The 25,173-nt window shown below is 39.9% G+C and overlaps 1 protein-coding gene across 2 annotated transcripts in view; it reads right to left on the bottom strand.

Annotated features, from left to right (window-relative positions):
• Positions 1-25,173, bottom strand: part of LOC121610772 (mannosyl-oligosaccharide 1,2-alpha-mannosidase IA) — a 183,411-nt gene that overhangs the window by 93,976 nt on the left and 64,262 nt on the right. For both annotated transcript variants that reach the window (XM_041943042.1, XM_041943043.1), the window contains exon 2: positions 7,672-7,768. In XM_041943042.1, coding sequence (XP_041798976.1) covers positions 7,672-7,768 — 97 coding nt within the window. The remainder of the gene's footprint in view (positions 1-7,671; positions 7,769-25,173) is intronic.

Below are 25,173 nucleotides of genomic sequence, written 5' to 3'. Positions count from 1 at the left end.
TCACAAAAAGAACCCAAAAAGGGACCTTGGTCACCTTTGTTGTTGCACCCTGAGTGCAGTGGAACAACAAAGAAGGGATTTAGATAAAATTTCAGAAATTAGGGTGATATAGGCAGCATGCAATAGTAGCAGGAATAATAAGAGAATAAATAAATACAACTTTCAAAATAAAAGTTGACTATATACACGTACATTTTGGTAAAAAAGAAAAAAGACTATAAAAATATATACTGCCAATGGAAAATATTTTTTAAAATTGCACATGGATTTGAAAAATTGCACATGGTAGGTATGGATAAATGAAGTGCAATGTGTGTTCTATTGCACAGTAGGTAAATATACTGTATATGCATCACAGTATAAGTAAAATATATATGCAGATCGTGGGGTCTGTGACTGTTTCAGAGCAGTTTTTATGCCACTCACTGTGAAAACCACATGCTTAACCCTCTACTTTACAGGAGGTTAGTACAGGAAAATCTGTCTCCGACCTCTTTGCTTTAGTCAAAAAGGACTCGAAAATAAGACGAAGGTTTCAAGGACACTAGATGGGTAGACAGAGTTGACCTGAGGGACCCATTCTCAAGCTTTTTCCCAGACTGGTAACAAAGGGGAAAGAAGAATAACGCATCCCAGAGACCGTCCAAGAGCCACAGACCCTCCTCCTTCACAATAGAGCTCTACTGAATGGCCTTTCTTTTCAGATCAGAGAAAAACAGCCTTTGCTTATAGAGCTCTGGTGATAAAAGATTAATAACATAAACAATCTGTCTAACCTGATTTGCTTCTAGTTATACAGTGGTGAATGGCGAGATTTACAAAGGGTGCACCAAGATGCTGTGAACACACAAGTCTTACAAAATTCATTTGGTGATCCTTCGGGTACAACCTGGTTTAGTATTCGATTAAACTAAAGGCGAGATTCAACATCCATCCATGCAATTATCTCACTAGTGTAACAGTGATTCAGAACAAAGTAATCAAAAAGAAGGGGTCACACTTTATACTAAGGTACACATATTCACCATTCACATGCTTATTAGCATGCATATAAGTAGCATATTGGTTTTTATTAGCCATTATAAAGCACTTATTAATGCCTTATTCTGGGAGTTAGGGTTAGGGTTAGGTTATTAAGACCATAATTCACCTTAACAACTTTCTTACTATCAATAAGCAGTTATTGAGGAAATACTCTTAATAAGTGGCCTGGTAGATGTAGAATATGGTCATGCTGAATTAGGCATGAAAAGTGCTATATAATGACTAATAAAGAGTCGAGACTTTACTTATCTGCACTCTAATAAACTACTAGTTAATGCTGAATATGTGTACCTTAATATAAAATAACCAAAGAACCATTTTTGATTAGTTTTGTTTACTTTTGTGGTTTGCCTTGAGTAGTGGTTTGAACAATCTCGATGAGTATCTTCTTCAAGTGGTGGGTGTGTGGTACTTCTACATACCATGCATCACCTCTTACGGATAATGCCCCGTTTGTGTTTAACATCATTCAAATTCAAGGCTAAGGGCTCCATTAGGTCCTGCTCTGAGATAAGCTGGAAATATAGAATCATCACTACTGATACTTTTAGTTAATGCTCTCCACTATAAAGTAGGGCACGAGAGCTCTGGGAGCCAAACATTGAAAATAATTCACTGCACTGAGGGCTTTGGCTTGCAAGTCTTGCACAGTGTCCCAAAATGACTTTGCATCACTTTCCCACACTCTTTTAAATCTGTTCATATCTACACATGGGAGTTAAGTCTTTCCCAATAGCCTGAAGTCTTAAAAAGCTCCTAATATCTTCACCTCTTCCTCCGCTCCGAGCTATCTGACTTTCCCTCCCAGGAGTGCCTTTCCTCACCCGGCTACACCTCCCTGCCCATTCTCGGTCTCCATGTGAAATGATCCATGATGGCAAGAGCTCACCTCTCTTGAGCTTGCTGACAGAAAACTTCTTAGGAGATGAACAAAAGACAAAACAAAGAACAGAAGAGGAATCAAACAAAAGCATGAGCGTTTAGCAGCTAAAGAGCCAGATACTTCCCTCGGGAGTTGGTGGAGACCAAAAACAGAGCTATAAGAGACTGAATATTAGACTTGTATTTGCCAGATGAACCGAAACACAACACCAAATTATAATGACATTACTCTGTAACTGCTGGATGAGTAGATGTTTGATGTGCAAAGGAAATGTTTGCCTACTAGTTTGCCAAATATCAACTTTAAAGATAATGACAGGTCAATTCTACATTGATAACTTTTTTTTCAGTTACACCAAGAGGCCCCAGAACTCTGGTTATTGAAGGTTTGAGGAATGTAAGTTAAAACCCACCACTTGGTGGAATATTTATCCTCAAATCTCTAGCTGCACATTGACCTCTAAAAGCTGCAGTGATTCAACAAAAACCATTTCAGTTTTAATACCTGTAAGCACCTCCTGCTCAGAGATTTATTATCACTGAAAGTCAATACCAGCACGCAAGACATCCTGCAGATCAGCCAATTGACCTTCTTCAGTGATTTATGTCAGTCATGATGGAAACTGCTGATGTTATCAGCACCAAATATCGAAACGAATCCTTACAGTTATTTAGACGAGTTACTATTAAACAATAAATACTGACCAATGTGAAGATAAAAGACAAGAAGATAAGAACAATTACATTTTGTGTATTCATTTTGTGAACTTTTCCAACACAGAGGTCAACATGTCATTAATAAACAAAACTGAGCTTCAAGCAGCAGTAGAAGTAACTTTAGTCTCTAAAATAACAGCAACAGCAGACTTATACTGAGAATACATATTGCTTTGTAGGTGGCCACAGCTGTTCATCTACAGCACTGATTCCATGTATTTCTGTCATATTTTACCCAAACTAATGACTATTTCCGAAATTGGAGACAAAGTAAATGGAACAAATGCTGTCGTCAGCCTCACTAAATTAGAATCTGACCTTGATCTCATCACGTTGCTCTCCTTAATTTCATAATGCTCCAGGAAATATAATATTTGACATGATTACCCCCTACATGAAGCAATCTACTGACATAAAAGGGGAACTTGAAACATAATGGAGCTACTGGATGATATTTAACCACTCAGAAACCCAATAATTCATCTGTAAAACATATTTAAGGTTTTCTGGTGCAATATTTAACACTAAATTTTAAAAATATGTTAATATAATGCTTACTAATCAAAAAGCACACTTGTTCTTGAGGAAAAAAAGAACATGAATGCGCATATTTTAACTCTTCCATCAATTTCTATTTCTCACTGTGTGGGAACTCAGAAAACGCAGAATTGCTGAAATGAATGGTAAATAGCCCAGTTTTATAATGTCCCTAAGCAAAAGAAACTTTTAATCGTCTCTAAAAGACATACTGTATTTCAAATGACAAAAGGGAAATGAGAGAAAGGGTCTATCAGAACCAACTTTGGTTAAGAGGAAAGAATAAAGCGAGTCGCTTTCAGCCTTGAGGGTCATGACAAAGAAGAGAGGGATTATAGTAAAAATAGAAGGGAATGGGGGTTGAGGGAAAGACTCAAAGGAAGATTATAGTAAACTGAAAGTGTGCCAGAGAAGGGGAGTGAGGAGTTAGGTACTTCAGCAAAGCGTCTCTCTGCCTTCCTGTGGTTCGTCTGGTGTAGGTAGTGTAGAGCAGAAGGCATGTTCTGGTGACTCTCAGCATATTGACAAGCCTCTGATACGAACGCTAACAGTACATCCAACCTTGCCACATCTGTTTACTCAGGGGATTAAATTAAAGAACACAGCATCCAATTTCATACCTGGCTTCCCGCACCACCACTCACAATTTGACATTTTCTCACTAGCATGATGCCCTTTCTCTCTACCCCTCCCTTTGACTCCCTCTCCTCACTACTCATAGATAATAGACTGTATAGAAAACAAGGATGGTAAAGAGCAGGAAATGACGCCATCTTTACACAGAATGGAAATATATTTGCGTACGGGATTAACCACAAAGTCGCTCCCCTCCCCCCAACACTTGGAAACGATTTCTCCACTGCCAGAGACAAATAGTTTATTCTGTCCCAGCTTCTATTGTTTGCATTATCGGTTAAATCTGCATTAAAGGTGCACTGCTTGGTGGATAACTGTGCTGCACAGATAAAGATGGCAATTAGCTGCCAGAAGTTGAGGACTGCACTATCCATTATGAGAAATCTTTGGGCACAACAGCAGGTTTATTTGCAAAGTGTGGCTTCAATGTGAGATATCTGCTGTGAAAAAGACACTTTCTATTACAAATTGATTCATAACTCCCATGCATGCACACACAAAATAGTTATAGAGCTTCAATGTGGGGCAAGTAGCATCCTGGAAAAAAAGAGGCATGTCTTTTTTTTCCAATGCATCAGTTTCTGTTTTACAGCACTTTTATTTTTAACTTGCTGGACCATATGGTTGAGTCACGCACATTGCCCTGTAGAAAATGACGTGTGTCACCTTGTCTTATCGTCTGCCTACTAAGTATTTAGCAAGGCAAAGAGATGGAGACATTTTTCTCAGGAGCCTGTGCACATAAATTGTAGGTTTCCATGGAGAAACCATGTGAAGTGGTATCTATGTGGTCTTTGTGCATTGCTCAGCTTGTTTGTGTTTTCTCCTCCAACTCACCAATGCCTGTGGAGATTGTTGACATTGAAAGCAACATAAAGCAAGTTGACAAAGGGCTCAGTAATCTCCTCCTTGTCAGTAACGCGCGTCATGCAAAGCCTTTCATTCATCACTCTACATCACAAAGCCATACAGATTCAGCCATCCAATGTTGCAGTGATGATAGCAATGAGTAGAATCAGACGCTGACCTACAAATTAAAACCTAAAGTAGAGGTATCTACTGCAGGATTGCCGTTAACCCCCTGCGTCATGCATTAATCCAGCTTTAGTGGACCAAACCAGCTGAAACTGGAGCTGGATAGCTTGTGAGAACGAGCGCCAATGGGATGCTGATATTGCTCAGTTTGTGCCGGATCTGTAAGTAATACATGGTGATTGTTTGTTAATGGGCTTTCCATATTAATTTAATAAGCTGATATCAAAGCTTGCAACCACTCTGTTTGGAGTCTTCTTTCTGCCCTCCAGCCATCAGACATTTCTTAATGCAGCTTTAACATGAACAAATCATCTCCATCATTCCTCACGTTTTAGTATTTACAAGTGCACAGTCCATTAGCTTTCACTGTCCTTAGCACTTATTCCCTCCTAATGATGCTCTACATCACAAGTGGTGTTCGCAGAAGAGGCCTTGATAACTCACGTTGACAGATTCTTGACAGCATATCAAAAGGGAGTTCGAGTTTTCTCAAACAAAATGTCAGCCCAATTAAACTAAACAAAATCAATTCAATCAACAAAATATCGTAGTTAATACCAGAGAGTTGCAAAATTATGTCAACTTTTCCTGTACTGTAGGCACTTGTTATTCACTTATTTCTCCAATTTTTTTGTGAGTGTATAATCAAATATTAATAAAAACCTAAGCTGCTCTGTTGGTTACTATGGGATGAATTTGACAACATGATGAAGTAATTAATATTGTGGGAAAAATAAAGTGTGAACTTATTAGTCACAACAAGGCTATTGGGGTCAATTTTATGTGGACAGAACACCATGTTAATGGTAGAACGTGTGTGTGTGAGATGTGTTTTTTCTTTCTCTAGGACACTTCTTTCACCTACTTTTTTTGGCATATGTTCACAGTTTTTATATTAAACATATTCTCTGTAAAAGGAAAACCAATGGATGCATTTTCAAATCCTTTAAGTAACCTTTTTTCCCCACACCCTATTTTTTTTCTTTGTGAATTTACGGAATACACCTTACTTACTCAAGCACTGTGGACTTTAAAAAAGATGCTCCAAACTTCAGGCAGAATCAGTTTTTGTGTGATTTTCTTTTTTGGGTACATTTCATCAGAAAATAATTCTGGATTGGTTGCTCTGAAACAGAACACCTATCACAGGATTTAAGGACAGTACTTCAAAAGAACTTGCACACGGCAACCTCGGGGCAACGAAGAGATCACAAACTGTATTTTCAAGAGAGTTTGCATCATCACCTTAATAATCCCAAATCCCTACAGATGTGATGGAGGAAGACAGTACCCGTCCAAGTCTTATTAAGGGCTGATCCGCCTTTTATTAAGGGCTTCTTTATGGGCTTTCCCTCCGGCTCAGCAGTGTGAACTCACTGATACGCTCCACTGCAGAGGACCTGAAGTCCTCTCTGGTTCTGGCTTCAATTAGAGGCTGTTGGAGACTGTGACACCCCTGTGACACCCGGGTTGTGAGGTTTCCCGCAATGAGTGAAAGGGAAGGAGGATGTGGTGACAAAAGCTCACCGAGGCGCAAAAGGGTGAGACATGTTACCATTCAAATGACAGTTCAAAACAGATGAGTCAGCTCTTTTTTTGCTTGCCCTCTTTTTAACTCCATGTTAAAATATTTTAAAATTATTTTGCAAAACTAAGTTTCTTAACAGGAAAAACCCATTTACCCCCAAAAACAATTACAACAAAATAAGCTAATATTACAAGGGCCAACAACATTATAATCACCTTCACCTTATAGTTAAGACTGCAGCTAAAAAAAAAAAGTATTAGTGATTATTAATCAAATAATTATTTTTTAGAATAATCAATAATCACTCACCAGAGTTTGCAGCATTTTTGCTTGATAAATGGCTTAAAAGCATATTTGTTGTCCACACTGCTGTGAGCTTGTATGCAGTAAAGCTACAGTGGTAAATGGGGCAAAATAGTTCAATTAGAGTCCTCCTCAATGCTTCCCTTCTGCCTTTCTGTGGATGAAAACATCATCTATAGGCAAAGCCATGACAAATGTCTAATTATCTAAAAATATGTTCCATAGCAAAATCCACACATCAGAACTAAAGGATTCAAACTGCTTCACTGATTTCATTACTGTGCAAAGAGTTGACTGTGTCTTTTGGTTTAAATGCAGCTTGAAGGGCAGCCTGCTTTGCTTTTCCTCACTTAGTCACATTAATTTCTGTGTGACATGTATTATGCTCGCACATTACTGGGGTTGTGTGGTGCAAAATATGCATTCTGTGCATTAAGTATGCTGCAAATTGCTGTTTTTTGCGTTTAAATTAATGACAGCAGTATTTTTTATATCAAGTTACAGGGAAACCAATATGTTTCCATTCCACTTGAGGGAAGCATTTTCTTTAAAGGAAACCTGATCATCAGCCTCACTTTAGTTTTCACTTGTGTCCCAAATTTTCACAAACTGCAACTCAGCTAAACTTGGCTTCTTCCTTGTTGTTCCCAAGAAAAAAAAGTTTGTGAGAGTTTGCTGAAGAAAGCTGTGGCTGACCATCCATATCAAACTGAGTTAATTGTTTATGCCATGTCCATTCCTAATAAATGGATTCTAACTAATTTTATATATGTAATTTTTAGCTTTAAATTGCAAGTTTCAGGCTGGTAGAGTGATACAGAGGGGTCGTTCAACCGAAACATTTACATTTTTTAGCATCTCCCTGTTTAGTTTTAATCTGTTTTAGAGCATAAAACCTTTCCAGGAAAAGGTCACCCAGTATTGAAAAAAACAAAATGCTAGATGACCTTTGCAGGCCTTTGAGCCTCAAGCAAACCGCTGACACTCACCAAACATGTTTCCAATATGCCCGTTTCTCGTCAAAGGCCGTAGCTCATTCTTTCCCCAGGCGTAGCGCTTGTAGTTGTCCCAGGCAAACTTCATCATCTGCAATATAAACACAGGGCAGACATAACGGTCACTGGACTGATAGCAAAGCAACACACATCCCAACCCAGATGCAATTAAATTGGTATAGCTCAAGGCAAAGGGAATGATAGCTTATTGATCATACTGGGTTAAGGACAAGTCTGCAATTAACATACAGACATACACCACACAGCTAAACAATAAGATTGACATTTCCCCTGCAGCTACTTCTCCTAAATTAAAGACTGAATGATGCCACTGGATGAAAGACAAGAAGAGAGTATTTTTGAAACTATTGCTCTGCTTTATTCCTCCAAAACTGCCACTTAAAGTGATCTGGATGTGATCTGCAAAGAAGGAAACAGTCTTTGAAGCAGTAAAAACAGAGAGCAAGACGGGGAAGTAAGAGATGAAGACAAAAAAAATTGTAATCCCAAAGTTGAGTGACGCATCTCTGCCTGCAGCGACATACAGCTACAATTAGCTCAGAAGCATGTCAGGGAAGTTGGTTTATATTAACCAAATACATTCATGAATATCCAAAAAGAAAACATGCCAACATGCTCACAGTGTGGAGCAAACACATCCATGAAAAACTCCACAGGTGCAGGATCAAAAGACAAATCAAAGGTAAATATCAGACTAAAATCTGCTCACTATACTGACAGCTCTCAGTGAATTTCATTTCAACTAACAGAGCAACGTTTCCATCCATCAGAGATCTTCACAAAGCAGAACAAGCAATATGTAGACGATGGCAATGCTAACAAGCTTGTGTAACATTTTTAGTTAAGTGTGTTAGCATGCTAACATTTGCTAATTAGCGCTAAATATGAAGTACAGCCAAGGCCCAAGGAAACATCTTTAGGTTTGCAGGCAGTTGGTGCTAAACCAAAGTTTTGGACAAAATAAATTTTGACCTGACGATGGCACTGGATTAAAAATGATGGAATGACCAAAGCTGTTACAATTTATCCTGAGGGGGACATGAAAAATGGTACCAAATATCATGGTAGTGAAGTATTTGCAGAGGCGTTTTACTAAAAACTAAGAAGTGATCCACATGGTGGTAGAACAAGAAGAAAAGTAAGAGGATCGCCGAAGTCATCAGGATTTGGCCTCAGGGGACCATGAATGTCTGCGCAAAATGTGCTGCCAATAAATCCAGTAGTTGATGAGATCTTGGTCGGTCTGGACCAAAGTGATGGACCAATCGAGATTGTCATCCCTAGAGCTAAAATAAGGGATGTATTAGTGTGACGGCAAAACTGTGAGGTTTCAATTACTATATTTGAATTTATTTAAGCCTTGAAATGACATTAGATGAAGACACATCTAGTTTGTGGCGAGCTGTAGTCATATACGCTGTGTCTCCCAGTGATTCACCTGCTATTGTTGCTTTGCTTGCCAGGAAAGCCTGAATTTTTTGTAAAGGAAATGAGAACATTTCCTTCATATTGTCATCAAAGACAAGCCCTGATACAAGTAGACTTGACTCAAGTGCTTTCAACAATGACATGTTCCTGAAATTCAATTATCTTCAGCACAATAAAACAAACATGAAGAAAGTGGATAGCCTCCATGCAATCTGTCAAAAGATGGACAGATTGTCCAGGACCTGATTTTTTTTTTTTTCTCCTTCCCTGGATTTCACAGCAACATGATGTCATCTCTTATCAATACTGGATGAGACTCCTGGCTCTCCAGAGGTGGGCTCACACAACCCTGAGAGGAATAGACAACACGAATCCGATTACCTCTGACAAGGCCTCCAGCAGAAAATCCTCTCACCATAAGAAGCTCATTATAGACACCACAAAGAATATAGAGCCCCAGCCGCACTAAAACAACAACAGTTTCCATAAAAGACACATTTTTCAAGTAAATGTTAATTGTCCTTCAGGTTCAGGAAATCAGCGACTTCAGGTCACAGAGCTGAGATTTGATTACAGGTGAATTATTTGCCATTTAACCATTTTGAAGCTACTGTGCCAATTTAATTTGTGATTTGGCATTTGTGCTGCACTAAACACACATTAAAGCACTACGCACTGAAAAACATTCACAGATCAGAAGAATCAACAGAATCTGCATCATCTTTGTTGTTTTCTTGTGTTGTTTTTGGAGCATGTGGTGCATGGCATCAAATCTGAGAAGGCAACAGTAGCTTCTCCCATTTATGAAAACAAATACCAATAATGCATGCAGTAGCAACCACGCAGAATGTGAAACACCAGCACATAATATGATTAAAGGGAATGGCACCAATGAATCTTATGGTGGAAATATGTTCACAGAGGTAATCATTTTCTTCAGAAAGTGTTGAAAGAACAAAAATAGCGCCAGTCTAATTGCATCCCGACAGAATGTTCTGCCCGGCAGAATGAAAAGCACCAAATGTCTCAAGTTTTATTTGAAACTTACTCCATCTTTTATAATGCCAGCCTGTCTCGCTCCTGCGGTGGCTTTAAAAGCACGAGAACAAAAGAGAAAGGAAAAAGTGTTTGCTCAAAATGTGGGATTAGATGTTAGAACTCTGTGTCCCTCTCTGTTTCTTTTGAAGGACTTTACAGACTGTATGTCAAACTGTCTTTGCAAAAATGATCACATGGCATGATGGGAGCTGCGAGGGGAGCAGGACTTTACGACCATCAACAAATGAACGCTGGGCAGAGTGGAAAACAGGCAGATGGTACGCTCAGACTGAATGACTGTAGGCATAGAAAATGTAAAACGGCAGCATTAATCAGTGATGACATGACTCTAAAAGATGCTAAAAGACGTGATTTAATGCAGATGGTGCTGCAAGTAACATTAACTTTCACGGAAGATTAATCTATCGCTTTTTATTGTTTCATCTACAAAATGCCACAACAACAACAGAATATAACGCCGATCATTATTTTCTGGAGGTGAAGGAAGCAAATCAAGACTGAAACCAGTCAATTTTTCATATTTTGCTCAATAAATGACTGAAAGGATTGATTGTTGATCAAAACTGTTAATTTTCTGTCAGTTAGCAAATGTGTTTTCCACTACTGACTACACGAAATGCAGACTAACTATACAGAATGCACCCAAAACCTCACTGCAGATGATCATGCATCATGATAGTACTAATATTACTGGAAAAACACCCAATTAATCAATTTGTCGATCACAATGAAATTAACTGACAAATATTTTCAGAATCAATCAATTTATTGCCTTTTATCAGGGGAAAATGCTGAATAATTGCTGGTTTCGACTACTTCAATGTGACCATTTGCTGCTTTTCCTTTTTTGTATTATGTTAAACTGATAATATTTTACTAATTTTGGTCAAACAAAACAAGCATTTTGAAGTTGTCTAGTCTCAGAGAAATTACAACAAGTGTTTCTGACAATTATTGACTACTTTTAGGATGTTTTATGGATGATTTATCAGAACAATAATTTACTGACTAATCAAGAATGAAACTCTTTATAGCTGCAGCCGTGGACTGCTGCTCATGTTGGCTGTAAAATGATTTCTACTGTCTCACTTTAAGCACTGTTTCTGCAGGGTTAATTCAAAGACATTTTGAGATCTTTTCAACACCACATACAATGCAATGTAAAGCCTGTATTACGATCATATCGGCCAAAGTATGAGAGCATGATTAAAACTCAGTAGGGATGATATGGCGTACAATTATAAATTACTGTCCCTTTCTTTTCAGCACTTCCTGGTGATAATTTATCAAATTAAAGCAAACTGTACTTGGATAAGCATCATAAAACGGATGGACGGATTGCCTAACTGAAATTGATTGATTAATCTAAGTTCATTTAGGATTTTGCTAAAATCGAAACCTGCCCATTATCACAAGATCAGCTCCATAGCTACTGTAGCTAGTAGTAGTGGACAGTGTTTGCCGCAGTGCTGACTGAAACTGCAGAAGAAATGGTTTGTTAGTAGACTGATCACACTCCTTAATCGGATACAAAACATTTTATAACATTAGAAACTAGACTCAAGACCTGCAGATATCATTTCATGCCAAAATGTGAGCACGATCAAACTCACACTACATAAGAATATTTGGCTCGGCTTCCTGCTGCCACACATTGCAGCGGTTTCATTCAGCTGGAGAGAAACAGATATCTGGCATTGTGCTTTCACATCCCTGCTGTTGTGCGCTGCCGAGGGTCAAAGTGTGGGAGGATAAGGGTCAAACAGCCGTAGGATTGCTGGTGTAACAAACCATCACAGCACAGAACACACAGAGCGCTAATCGATAGCTGCAGCCACAGCCGAGCATGCCACCCCCAACGCTGCTTCTCCAAGAGAGCAAACGGATGAACGATTCATTTCCAGGGGCACAAAAAGCAAACACAGACATGATCTGACAGGACACTGGCTAGTCTTTGGTGAAACTAATTGGCTGGTTGTTGGGCAGAAGAGGATCGATAAGTGAACACAGAGCTAGTGATTAAAATGAATCAGGGATTTGACCAGGGATACAACATGCCAATACCAGGACTGGAGGTCAGAAGTGGTGCGTTGCTTAACGTGCGCTCCAGGGTGATTGCACAACATCAAGCAGATCATGAAAGAGGCAAGAGGTTGTATAAGTGATAATATTTATGCTGCATTAACATGAACGCCTTTATTTAAATCCCTGAGGAAGCAATGAAATGTCTCATATCCAACACAAACATGGGAAGGAAATCCTTTAAAAATGCAACAATATTCATTCTGCCTTCCTCAAGTACAAATACATGTCCTGATTTATAGGGTTGCACAGGCGCTTTTCCAATCACCTCGAACTGTTAATAAAGTGCATCCATATGAGCATCTGTCCACTCTCTATTCATTGCTGTAAATGGGTCATCTGGAAATGAACTGTGTTCCCAGTGTAGGTGGTAAACACTCGAGAGGAAATGACACCACAGGAGGGTACAGTTATCTCAGTGTTGGTCCTCCATCGTAGAAAAGCCCAGCATGGACCCTGATTTACTCTGCATTGTTCCTCTGCATTCAGGACAACAGTAGGGTTCTCCAAGCAGAAAACTACAAAAGCACAGGTGTGTTACAGGGAGAAGACCAAGTACTGCATGAAAAATGACCTTGATAACCTGCTGCGCCAACATTTAAGGGCTAAGTTCCTAAAATTCTTGATCATTAGTCTTAATGTGACAGTTTTTAGTAGAGTAGTAGCAGAAGAGTGAAAACCATGAATAAAGTTATCTGTACAGACTCTGTCAATAGTACAATCTGTGCAATCGCTGCAGGGTTAGGTCCAGTTTGTTTGACTGAATGCGTGGACCTGCATTCACTCGAAGGACAAGTTGTTTCTCTTTGATAGGTGTGCATTTTTTAAAGCTCAAGGCTATGGATCAACCACTTTGTCTGTCTGGGTTTTGCTGGATCCACATTAGTATCCTAAAGTTTGTTTTATCTGTCGCTGCAAAGTTGCCACTTATCCAAAAGGTCCATATTTAGCAGAAAGGCAAAAAACCATCCAGCACACAGCGGAGAAAATCTGAACTATGGTTTCCTTGAGGCAATAATGTTTAAAAAAAAAAGAGAGAGAGAGAGATAACAAGTTACTTCTAAACCACAAGTACTGTTAAAGAGGAAGAGATGGTTTAATGAGAAGTTGCTGGAGGGAGAGGTCTGAATCTGGAGTTTAGATGAAGAGATAGGATGTGCTAATATTTTAATAACCTGACCAACTGTGATCCACTGTAGTGGCAAACAAAACGAAATTACTGCCATAATCATCAGCATGAGGGTTTTTCCTGTGGGGTTATAACAATGTGGTTTTTCCTTCGTGACTTGCTGTAGTTTGGAGTTGATGCTGTGCATCTGCTGTTTCCACTTTTTAGTTTTACATAGGAAAACATTCCCTCAGCTCTCAGGACTGGCATCCTAGGATGACAAGCTTTCATTTCAAGTCAAGACTACTTTGCACAGGAGTCTCAAAGGAGTACCGCAAGATGAAGCTTAATGACACTGAAAAGTGCAGATAAATGGGTTACCAGCTACTGTCCACACAAGCAGAATGTATCATTTACAGAAAAAAGACTCCATTGAATGGAGTTCAGATTTGTGCAGCTGTGGTATGCTGCCTTGAGAATTCACATCCACTGCGGTTGTTGCTAATTAGCTAGCAGTGTGGGCTGAAATGGGCTGCACCACCAGTGAAGATCACTGCACTAGTTCATTGTAAACATGGTATTTGCAGCTAGGTTTGGACTCAGTGGACCCTGTGTGGCCCAGGAGAGGTAGATACGGAGAGATTAACTGGTGGGCTGAACAATTTGTATCTTATTCTGGACAACTAATTAGAGCAGATCTTCTGCTTAAGGCACAGCAACAGTGCTCAGCCCCCTGCTATCACTATGCTCTGTAGCTGCGTGGGTTTCTTCAAAGAACCGTGCTGTGGGAACTCACAGCACACCACATTTCTGATATAATGATCGGAATGTTTTATATAGGAGAGATGCGTATCAGGTGTGAAACATATTTTACACACTGAATGTGTTTTTACACATAATGCAAAACTAAAATACAAGAAAAGTCTAATTCAAAAGTTCTGAGCGTTGGATCTGTGTATCTGTGTGACAAAAATCCTTAAGATCACGCATTCTCAACATCATGTAAGCTTCCACCATTACTACTGCAGATGACAAGAACTGAGCAGTATTTCAACATGCTCTTATACTCCGACATGTTTATTGGAAAAATAAGGCAAAAAATAGCCAAACCAAGCAAACTGGAAAATGCATATCTCACTTGCAGATAGCTTAAGAGACATTTTCAGTAAAAATGTGAAAGATATTCCCTTTTGGGAAATATGTCAGACTTCTTGGTTTCCGATGAGTCACAGCCTAAAGAGAGAGCCTCAGTGCAGTCATACAACATGGCAGTATACTTCCTAGGGTTAGGAGCCTGAGTCCCACTGGGACCTCCATGATGAAAATGTACAAACTTGCGGTTGGGACTTTGGATAGGAATATCCATCAAAACGCATCATTCAGTATGACACCAGAAGGAATCCCCTGCAAGAAGGTTCCTAAGTTGGTCAGACTTCCACTCACGTGACGATCTGATCACTCCAACTTCAACAGAGTCCACCCTGGAAAGAACTGATATGCAGCTCCTGCATATAATCATGATATGCGCCTTTGTAGTGAAGATAAAATAAAATAAAACCGGCCGATCAATCTCAGCTTTGACCGGCATGGTTTGTTATCTATCAAGAGCAACAGAAAGCATCCTAATGAGGGAGGAGAAGAACTGTTAGAATGTGTTGTACACATTTAGAGAAACCAAAGAAACAAGAGGACCAAAACGTGTGACGCATCTGAATAAACTACCAAACGGTAAGGTAGCTATTTAGAAACCCCTCACTTAATCATACTACAGTCCAAAACTGACAGCAGTCACATCAAAATCCCATGATGGGGTTATATGAAAGGATCTGTCATAAGCCATATTTTTGAACATTTCACAGTGGAAAACATGTAAGGGAAGAAAGGAAAGAATAAGCAGAAGATGTGCACATTTGTCCATTAATGAGCCGCAGCTTCACACAGTCAGTGAAAGAAAGCTTAGGCAGATTCTTCATTGTTTTTGCCATGCACAAGTGCACAAGCTACCTGTTGATTGTACATTTCATTTTGGAGAAATGCAAACTCACTGCAGAATACTGTCTCACTTCTCAAAACACTGATAAAACTCTGTAAACCATGCTGACCACAGTGCCTCTTTCTTAGCTAAAACAACATGGATCATTTCATACCACACTAACAAGGCTCTTATAAATATACATAAAGCACGCCTCAATGCACGCTTGACACTTTCCCACCCTGCACGTTTTATAATGCAGTTGTTATGTTTGCTTCCATGAGCGAGGCATCCCTTTAATCTGCGGAGGCTTTGGGTGGATCATGGATAATAAATCACCCCAGCACCCTGGCATGGCAGCCCCAAGACGCTGCTGCGTTAACGAGGTGCTGTGTCATCACCTGAAACCAAGGGACCTTTGGCAGAGAAGACACAGAATCAGCTTTCCTCCACAGTTTCCCCCTGAACTTCCACCTTACCTCACACATTTCCCCCTCACGCTTCTTCCAGGTTCCAGCATTAGACCTATTAGATCTGTTCTGGAGCACAGCCATTTCCTGCCTATTAAAACCACATTTAAGGTGAGCGGTGACGGAGCCTTGTAGGTCTCTGATCTCATCCTGAGTCAGCACAACACTGTGGTCAATTATAAGTGAGTCCCAGTACGAGAGCCAAAGTTGGCCAACTGTGCAGGATGGAGCTGCAAGTCATTCATGCGTGGAATTAATAAATATGTGGAATCAATCCCAAAATTAGCTGGACATGAATACATAGGGCTTTCCATAATTCTTTACACTTCATATGAACCCATTAGCTTCCACAGAGCGGTCGCTTGTCTTCCTGGGATGCTTATTGACACATCAACAAAAAATACTAATTACAAATCGCACTGAATCAATGTGACCAAAAATGCAGCCCGAACAAGACATAAAATAGAGAAAACACACGAAATAACTGCACACATAGAAAAAAGTGAAAGCGGTGCAAACGATGGTCGTATAACAAAAAATTCAAATGAAATGTAAGTACCATTTTTTAAAGCCCTGAGCATAGCATTTTGAAAAGTGAGTGGGACATGTCTCTCCCATCTCCTGTGGAAATTACACCCTTGATTGAATATATTTCATCATTAGTGAGTTGGACTGAGGAGAACAAATAAGCTGACAAACTATTCACGGCTCCTGCTCTTGTGTAAAGCTATAATACATTCAGAGTAACTGTACACAAAATCACAACAGAGCTCTGATGAGAATAAATCCGCACAGTCCTTGTAATTAACAATAATTGAGTCAGCAAGCCATAATACACCCAAACATGCTCACAACCAGCTGCAAGATGCATCATTTGAGCAAATCACTGTTACAAACTAATGCAGACACCTGGATTTCAGCTGCAATTTATTTTTGCGGATAATTCCCAGGGAATTAGCCTCCATGTGTTCATCCGATGTGATATTCTGATGCATTATTTTCAAGCCAAACTATTGGCATCCATCTGTTAAAATGACATAAATTATTTCATTACATACAGAACATTTCAACTAATGGATTTTAAATCAATGTTAGTCTTCACAATATAAATTCACTGGTGTTGTGCTCATAGTATTTTCCTGTATCCTTCTCTCACTCTGGCAGGTGTCCTCACCGCTCTCTCTACACATGATTAGGAGAGATACGTGGCCTGTGCCAAGTCGTCTCCTGAGCGTATCCCACTGGTGGGTTGCGGTGGGTTGAGACTTCCAAAGCTCCATGAAAGATTCATGCCAAGAGACAGAACCGCCACAAGGAGTGCATTAAAATGTCTGGACTCAGGTCTTGAATTGTTGGGGAGGTAGACCTGGAGTATTAATGTGCCTAAATGGCCCCAGTAGAGCCAGCTGATGATAGGTAATGAAAAGAACGAGAGATATGACAACAGAGTTCTGAATAGACCGAACAATGGTTTTAAAGCTGTATTCAAGAAAGTGAGTATCAGACTGTTTGTTCTGCAGCACTCAGTTCAAGCTCAGTTTTGTATCATAGCAGTCTCAAGACTACAATTTACTGTAGATTTTTGACAGCAGCCACAAGTGAAACCAGACGAGAAGACAGCAGACCAAAATTTCTGGCATGCTAGAAATCCAACTGGTCGTCTGCGATCCAGATCGTTGATCGTTCAGACATTTAATCGGGCATCACGACCCTCTCAATACTGCACGTCAAACGACAACTGACATCAAGTGTCTGCCTGGCCTCAGTGAGAATGGTGCAGAGAATTATCAGCAATGTGGTTCACAGCACATTTCAACATTTAAGGGGGCTGCCTCATCAAACCAGCTGTCCGTGCCCCTTTTTGACGAGTTTCTCCCAGCAGTGCTCGCTATCACGTGGGATGAGTCTGTGCTAATCGTGGCTGACAAGGTGATCCCTGAGATGACCTCCTGCTCCTCGCTGCCAGGTCTACCAGCCAGAGAAGGCCAAAGGCAATACAATGTGCCAAAGTCCAACAGCCCTTGTAAAGAGCGCCAGCTGTGGAACAAACACCAGGTATAAAAGAGGAGAGGATGGGGAGATGTCAGTGCATGATGCACAACGAGAGAAACATTGATCAGACCACTAGAGAAAAAAAATGGATGCAGCATCTGTGCCATCACCAACATGTTTCTGCAGAGATGTTTTGAGGCTTGGTGTTTGGATCACCGCCATCCTCACCTTGGCAACACAATGCACAATTGGACAAAAAAAACAAAGAGCATAGAGGTGTGGTGGTCTAAGTCTACTTTATGGACACAGTGTAGGTGTAAACCCAAACACAATCAGAAAGAACAATTAATTCAAAAACAAAATGAAAAGAAATAATGTAAAATTCACAAATTCGTTTTAAAATTTTTAGCAACACACGCCACTACAGAAGTAAGTGTCTATATAACCAGAGCTTCAACAGCAGTCACTGTTTAGACTGACAACCTGACTAAAACACTGGATTAACACTAACAGAGCTACTCGCTCTTTTCAAGCATTCAGTGCGTTACATTCCAAAGTGATGTTTGTCTGCACTCAGCTCTCAAGGCTCCAGTCAAACAGTTTTCCCCCCTTTCACTTTCCTCGTATCACTGAGCGGGCCCAATCAATAGACCTTGCCAGAAAAGTTGATGGAATCTGAAGGAGCGAAGAGCTGAGTGGTCTCTAAACTTGGTGGAGTACCAGGAACTTTATATTTATTTAAGAAATATCTCAAACCCAGTAATTCTCCTGAAAACCCCTAACCTCCTGCCTCTCACTCCTGTTGACAGCAGCTCTCTCCTCACAAACAAGCTACCAATGCAATTGTAGGGATGATGGGGAAAATGAGGGATTAGTGAAAGTAAACACAAACCATTAAAGAGCTTTTACAGTATTATTAGAAAGAAGAAGTAAGGAGATAGAGAAGCAGAGGAAAGAGGTAGGACACAGAGGAGTAGGAAGTAATTTGTCTGCGAAAAATTGCCAATTTGAGTGGGCTGCCTGGGGATAGGCTTCCACTCTGGGTACCACACGGTGTCTTGTGAGGATCACGAAGGTGAGCCTATCATGCTTATTGGAAATAAATCCACAATGTCTCCCCCACCCTTTGCAGAAACCTTCAAACAGCGCCACAGGCCTCACTGCCCAGCAACCAGAGGATGAGTTTTACCAGAAGTTATTTTGAGAGAAGACGTCCTAGTAGATCAGGTCTATTTCGAATGCACGAGGGAGAGAAAAGGGGAGCACCATTAATAGATTTATGAAGGTAAGATGATGAGAGCCGGCTTTCACAAAAGAAGTTCATTTCTGATGAAGTGAGAGTGATGACCTGTTTTTTTTTTTTTTTTTTATAGTTTCACCTCCTGCCTGGTGTCATTTTGAGATTAATTTTGTCTCGAGTCTGCACCCTGAAAGAAAAGCCAACCAACAGCAGCACAGTGTGTGTTTTGTCATTTCACTTGACACACTGTCAGAGCAGTCTCTTCACAGTGCACTGCGGACCTTTAAAAATAAAAGACCCTGTGCAGGCGATAATCGCTAATAAAACAGACAAAAGAGGAAACCATTTTGCTACAAAGCCTACTTACACATTGAAGAAGCACAAATAATGAGGAAAAATTAACAAATCAGTGAAATCTGAGTAAGTTAACAAAATGCAGGAGGCGCTCTGCCTCTGAAAAGCAGCCGGTGGGATCTGCAGCTGTGTGGAGGACCGGACAGGAACGCATTGCATATGCGACCCCAGGAAGATGCGCTGGTGGAATATCGGTAAAATGGACTTCTGTCAGCAACGACAAACCAAAAATCCTCTCAAAATACTGGTGAAGAGGGTGAGGTATTACAGTTTGTCTTCCAGTGCTAAGTTGGCCATTTCGACATCTGCAGCAGTGGTACATCAGATCAGAGAAAACCCTTCAGCCAGCTGACTGTCTTGACCTTCTCAATGATTTGTTGGTATGGAAATGTATGAGTAAAACAGGAATCAGCAAAGAAGCACATTGTCAGGCAATTTTTGGCCGACAAATTACACAGAAAGCGAAAGTCACCTTCGCAAATCCAGATCCGCCGTTGAAAGACTCTGATTGTTCCAATTATCTGATTAATTGATCAAAAGAAAATTAATCAGCAAACATTTTTTGAATCAATTAGGCTTCTCAAATATGAGGATTTATAGATTTATAGCCAAATATGATAGTAAATGAAACATCTTTGGGTTTTAGACCATTGGTCAGATGAATTAGCCAATTTTCAAGACATCACTTTGGGCTCTGCATCGCATCCTCATTGAGCTGTGTGTAATCTTTTCTATGCGCACACATAGTTGTCTGATTCTGATTTTAAAGTCTTGAACTGACCATCAGGATCAACATACAGGATTTTTTCTTGTTGACAAAGAGCCAAAAAAAACACAGAATCTTCTCCCAGACTTTCACAGAAAAGTTTGCACTGCATTCATTATATTCTTAATTGGAACAGTTCACACTGGCTGACAGGAGTGGCACCAATGGGGAACAGAAAACCATTTGTAATAAGTCATGAGAGTAAAAATTCGGTGTGCCTTGCTAACAAACTGAAAGAAATGCTCACATAACACATTCACTAATGGCTTATCACATTGGCAGAGCCTCAGACTATGTTTCAAATTCTACCAATTTCTTCCTATACAGGCTGGTAGCTTTGAAACACCTTCCTTTTCCCGTACGATTCTTGAAACACAGAGGCAAGCCTTTGAACTCAAAGATGATCAGCCTTGCTGCTGCTTTCATCTTAAATTTGTGACTTCTCCAGAGTGGAAAAATAATTTGGATGCCAGTGTTGTCAGTGGTGAATTGGTTGTGCATGTTTTCCCCTCGAAACAGCAATTGCCCAGAAAACAGCAATAAAACCAAATCATTTATTACATTTTTTGTTGATAAAAAGAAAATTTGCATGCCAAAACGCTTATGTTGTTGTTAATTTGATTAGTATATTGCAGGCCTGTCAGATAAAATTAATGAGAAATAATTTATTCAAGATTTCTTGTTGCAATACGTTATTTCCCAAATAAAAATGTCTGCTGCCATTTCTTGGACTGAAACAACAAACCACCACCAGTGCCTTACTGTCCTTATACAAACCATAAATCATGAAAGAGGCACTTAATGAAATGGATAAAACAGCTAAGCTCTGCCTTTCACTAGCAAAAATGGAAACGAACAGACCTCCTAAATTCTAATTTAATAACTGGGCCTGTAGACACCACGTGTATAGATAAGCAGAATAGCCTCTTGGAGGAACAGTTCTTTAATTTATTATCACTTTCAGACACCAGCAATTTAAAATGCAAGATGCATTTTTGCTGAGCTATGAATGCAGGTCGAGGAAAGTTATATATTCCTTTTCTTTGCCATTTGGGGTAGCGGGGAGACATCAGTCACCTTGCCAGAACTGTTTGACAGCCCTATTCTCTGACTTTAATGAAATCCCCGCTCAGAAAAGAGCCAATTTCAATGCTCAGACAATAAACCCTCCACTTCCATATCCTGTGCCACATTCACACACAGCAGAGCAGAGCAGGCATCTGTATGCCTACACCCACACCCAGTAAATCCCCAAAATATCGTCTTCAATTAAAAACAATGTGAGCTTAAGCCTTTGAGCGGATCATGACTATATTAAAACATCAATAGTCGATTCTCTGGAATTTTTAAGAAGCATGCAGTGACATCCTGATGACATCCAACTGTAGAAACAGATATTTCAGTGAATATGTTATCAGAGATTATGGTCAAGATCAGAGAGCGACAACAGTTGCAGACTACAAGTCTAATGTAATTCTTAACTCAAAGAGGACTTTTACAATAATACAAGGTGTCCTTTTTACATGCTAATGGAAATTTGAAAGACAGTTATTCCATCCCAAATGATCTCGCCTGCTTCCAGAACTCTGAATCACTGCTGACATCTCAAATTTGTTCTCTGATCCGGGGTTGTGCTCACTGATGGTCATTTCCACCAGCCGGAGAAACAGTCGACCACACACAGCTTTGTAGCTGTCTTGAGTCCTCACACAGATCCTAGTTTGTCCTTTCTGTGCTGCAGTTACTACTTAGGTAGTAGTTGTTTTCATATTTACCAACACTGATTAAATGTGCAATAAGATAATATCAGCTTACATATAGTGGCTACATCCATCAAAAATAGCTCTGAAGACTGGCCTTAGGACCAAACAGCAGACAGACACAGTTAGAGACTAGCTGGTGAACATAGCAGAGCATTAAGCAGCTAAAGAACCAAATGTTTCTCAGGAGTCATTAGAGACCAAAAAAAATAAGCAATAATAGAATAAATTGATGGGATTATTCAGCAGGTGGCCAGAAACATGACTACAAATGAACAATGTTGATTTGTAACAGCTGGATGTGTAAATAAGGAAGTGTTTGCATGGAGGTTCATCTTTTCAACTTAAAAGGTAATGTGTTAATGTTGTGTTCACAACTTTTTTCTGCTGCCCCCAAGTGGCCTAAAAAAAGTTGTTACAGGTTTAAGACTAGCAATGTAGCTATTATCTTAGATTTACATTGAAAATAAACTTATTATGGACATTGTAATGTAACTACATTCTGCAAGAATCTAACTGAATTTATTGCCCAGCCATACGTCATTCCAAAAATAATCAATAAAGCAAACGGACCTCACAGGGGGATAAAAATAAGTGGGAATAAAAGGGAAATCTAATTGAAATCACTGTACAGAAGGCGATGAAAAAATGTTTCATAAGTCACTTTCAAAAATAGAACAGATCTAATCGCACTGCCTAAGCTTATACGAAACATTTAAATCCTGCATGAGAAACTGATTCAGTTCAGTTTAATCTTTGTATTTCCAATGACAACATATAAAATGTCTTAGCCCGTTTTTGAACTGAAACAGCACACATCACAATGACTGCATACATTTTTAGCACAGCACAACAAATTATACTATTGGTGTGATGTAAAAGCATCAAAGCCCTTTGTAAAACCTACAGGGGATTATTGATCACAGCAGTGTCTTTTTTTTTTTTTGGAAACACAAACCTGAAGGGGAAAAAAAGAGATTTACCACATCAGACATTATTGTATCTGAAAAATAATGTGATCTGCTCTCCAGAAATGGCCAAGAGCTCATTCAAACATCTAGCTGAGGCGCTCCGAAGCTGCAAGCTGAAGGTCATGTTGTTGGTGTGACAGAAACACTTCTGTGCCAAGCTATCGATCCACTCCAAATGGATTAGTGATCAAATGTGAGCTTTGCTCTTCTATCACGCAACACAGCTTTGTATCCAGAGGTCTTCAGGTGGGGAGGGCTGGTAACCAGAGGCGAAAGCAGCTCAGCTGGAGAACAATTCAATCACAAGTCCAGAATATAAACAGCGAACACAACAGCTAAAGGTGACCCTGTCGTCTATCATAAAAGCAGCTTTCGAACCCCTGGATTAGTTTGTCTTCCTTACGGTAAAACCCTCAGGAACACCAGTTGCATCACCTCCTGGCCCCTCAGATAGCAGCTATTACACAGCCGCAGTGGACTCTGGGATGGCATTGAGAGATGGGGTGACAAAGGTTGCGGGGAACAAGTTTGTAATAGCTGCTGCCTGATTGTTGAGCGCAGTGACTTGTTCTGGTCATCTCTCGACAAAGCTCTGTTTGTACATGGAAGGTGAGTAAACAGGTGTCGTATTCACCGGCGGCTTCAATTGAGAGACGTGACACCTCAACAAAGATGTAGAGGATTGGATCAAAATGTAGACAGAAATAAAAAAAAAAGTCCATAAAGGCCAGTCATGACATGTTTGAACAGGGATTACTGGTGTGATGGGCCACGCTGCCATAGAGATCACCCCATGGTGGAAAATGGAGAACATGGGGTTTTTCTGTAGGTGTTATTTAAAGGAAAGGACTGACATTTCAAAACAAGGTGTGTCTGCACAGTCAAAATTCAAGGCACAAACAGAGAGCATAAGAATGTAAGGGAGGATCTCTATTACTCAGTGGTCTTAAAACAATCATAAAAAGTTTAAGTAGTCTCCCTTTCCAATGAAGTGGGGTTAACTGGACTCTAGAGGGCGCGATAGTTATTCTTCAACCAGATACCATGACCTCATTTAGACCAAGTACCATGAAATCAAACAGATTACTATCACAACCCAAACATAAAGTTAGATTATATACACTGTGGAAACAGTTCAGGAGACTGCCAACACTAAACAGGAGAGGTAAAACTTCACAAGCCCAGATGACTAAAAAGATTCAAAGAGGTCAAACCAAAATCCAACACAATCTTCACACCAGTGCAACAGAAAGAAGCATTTTCACTGTCAGGGCAAAAGAAGGGATTCCATTATTATATTTCCTTTCTTCTGACATGGTGAGATGTCTGTTGGCAAGTACTTTGCAATCATATGCAACCTTTCTGGTGTATTAACAGTCAAGTGGAAAGGGAGCAAATTCTTCATAAAAGCAGTAGGAACATAGACCTCATTTTAGCTGCAGTCTCAAAGGAGTTCAAATACTTATTTCATTTTGAAGCCGACAGTGTGCATTTCAAACAAAACAGTTTTACATGTAGATTGAGCCTTTACACAACACTGTTTTCTCTAAATGCAACAAAAAGTTACTAAAATACATTATTCTAATACTGAAATGGCAGTGTTGAAATGCATCTGCAGGAATTTTCTGCTTGTACTTGTAAACATCATCATGATAAACTGCATTCTTGATGCTTAATTGAATTTAAATTCAGCAAGGAGATTCATTTAATCAAATATGCTCCTGTTTTGATCCACCAAAAGCTTATGAAGCCATCAAAATGTGCTTAATCATAAGCTTGGAAACCTCCTGCTGTGTTACTTACACCTACTCATTCCCTGGAGGGTTGCAGTCATGAAGTTGTCTCACTGAGACACCACTGTTGTTTATGCGGCTCGACGTCAAAGAAACACTCTACTGCTAATAAACAGAAACACTGGAGTCGTCTGCAGGTAAATAAGCTACGGTGCCATAATGTGGCAGAAAAGGTGCATAAATATTGAATCTGAAAAGTCTCACTGTGTATAAAGCAGCTCCATTCCCTCAAAAGCAGCCCAGGCAAAAAATGTATGCAGCCGTAGCAGAGTAAGGACCTTGGATTAAAGCTTGCCCAACAAGGCTAATTGTCCTACATGAAAAGGAAATGGCTTAAGTACACTTAATGTGATTTAAATGATTTCACATATATCCATACAAGAATCCCAACTAAAATCAGCCCCGCCTTTATGTCACACTAGTGCAGAGACGGTTCCTGCCAGGTTGTCGGTCCCAGTTCTTAAACCGCACACTGACAGG

This window comes from Chelmon rostratus, chromosome 8 (assembly GCF_017976325.1).
Source record: "Chelmon rostratus isolate fCheRos1 chromosome 8, fCheRos1.pri, whole genome shotgun sequence".
Taxonomy (NCBI): Eukaryota; Metazoa; Chordata; class Actinopteri; order Chaetodontiformes; family Chaetodontidae; genus Chelmon; species Chelmon rostratus.
The sequence above is the reverse complement of the archived record's forward strand: the minus strand, read 5'-3'. Positions and strand labels throughout refer to the sequence as shown.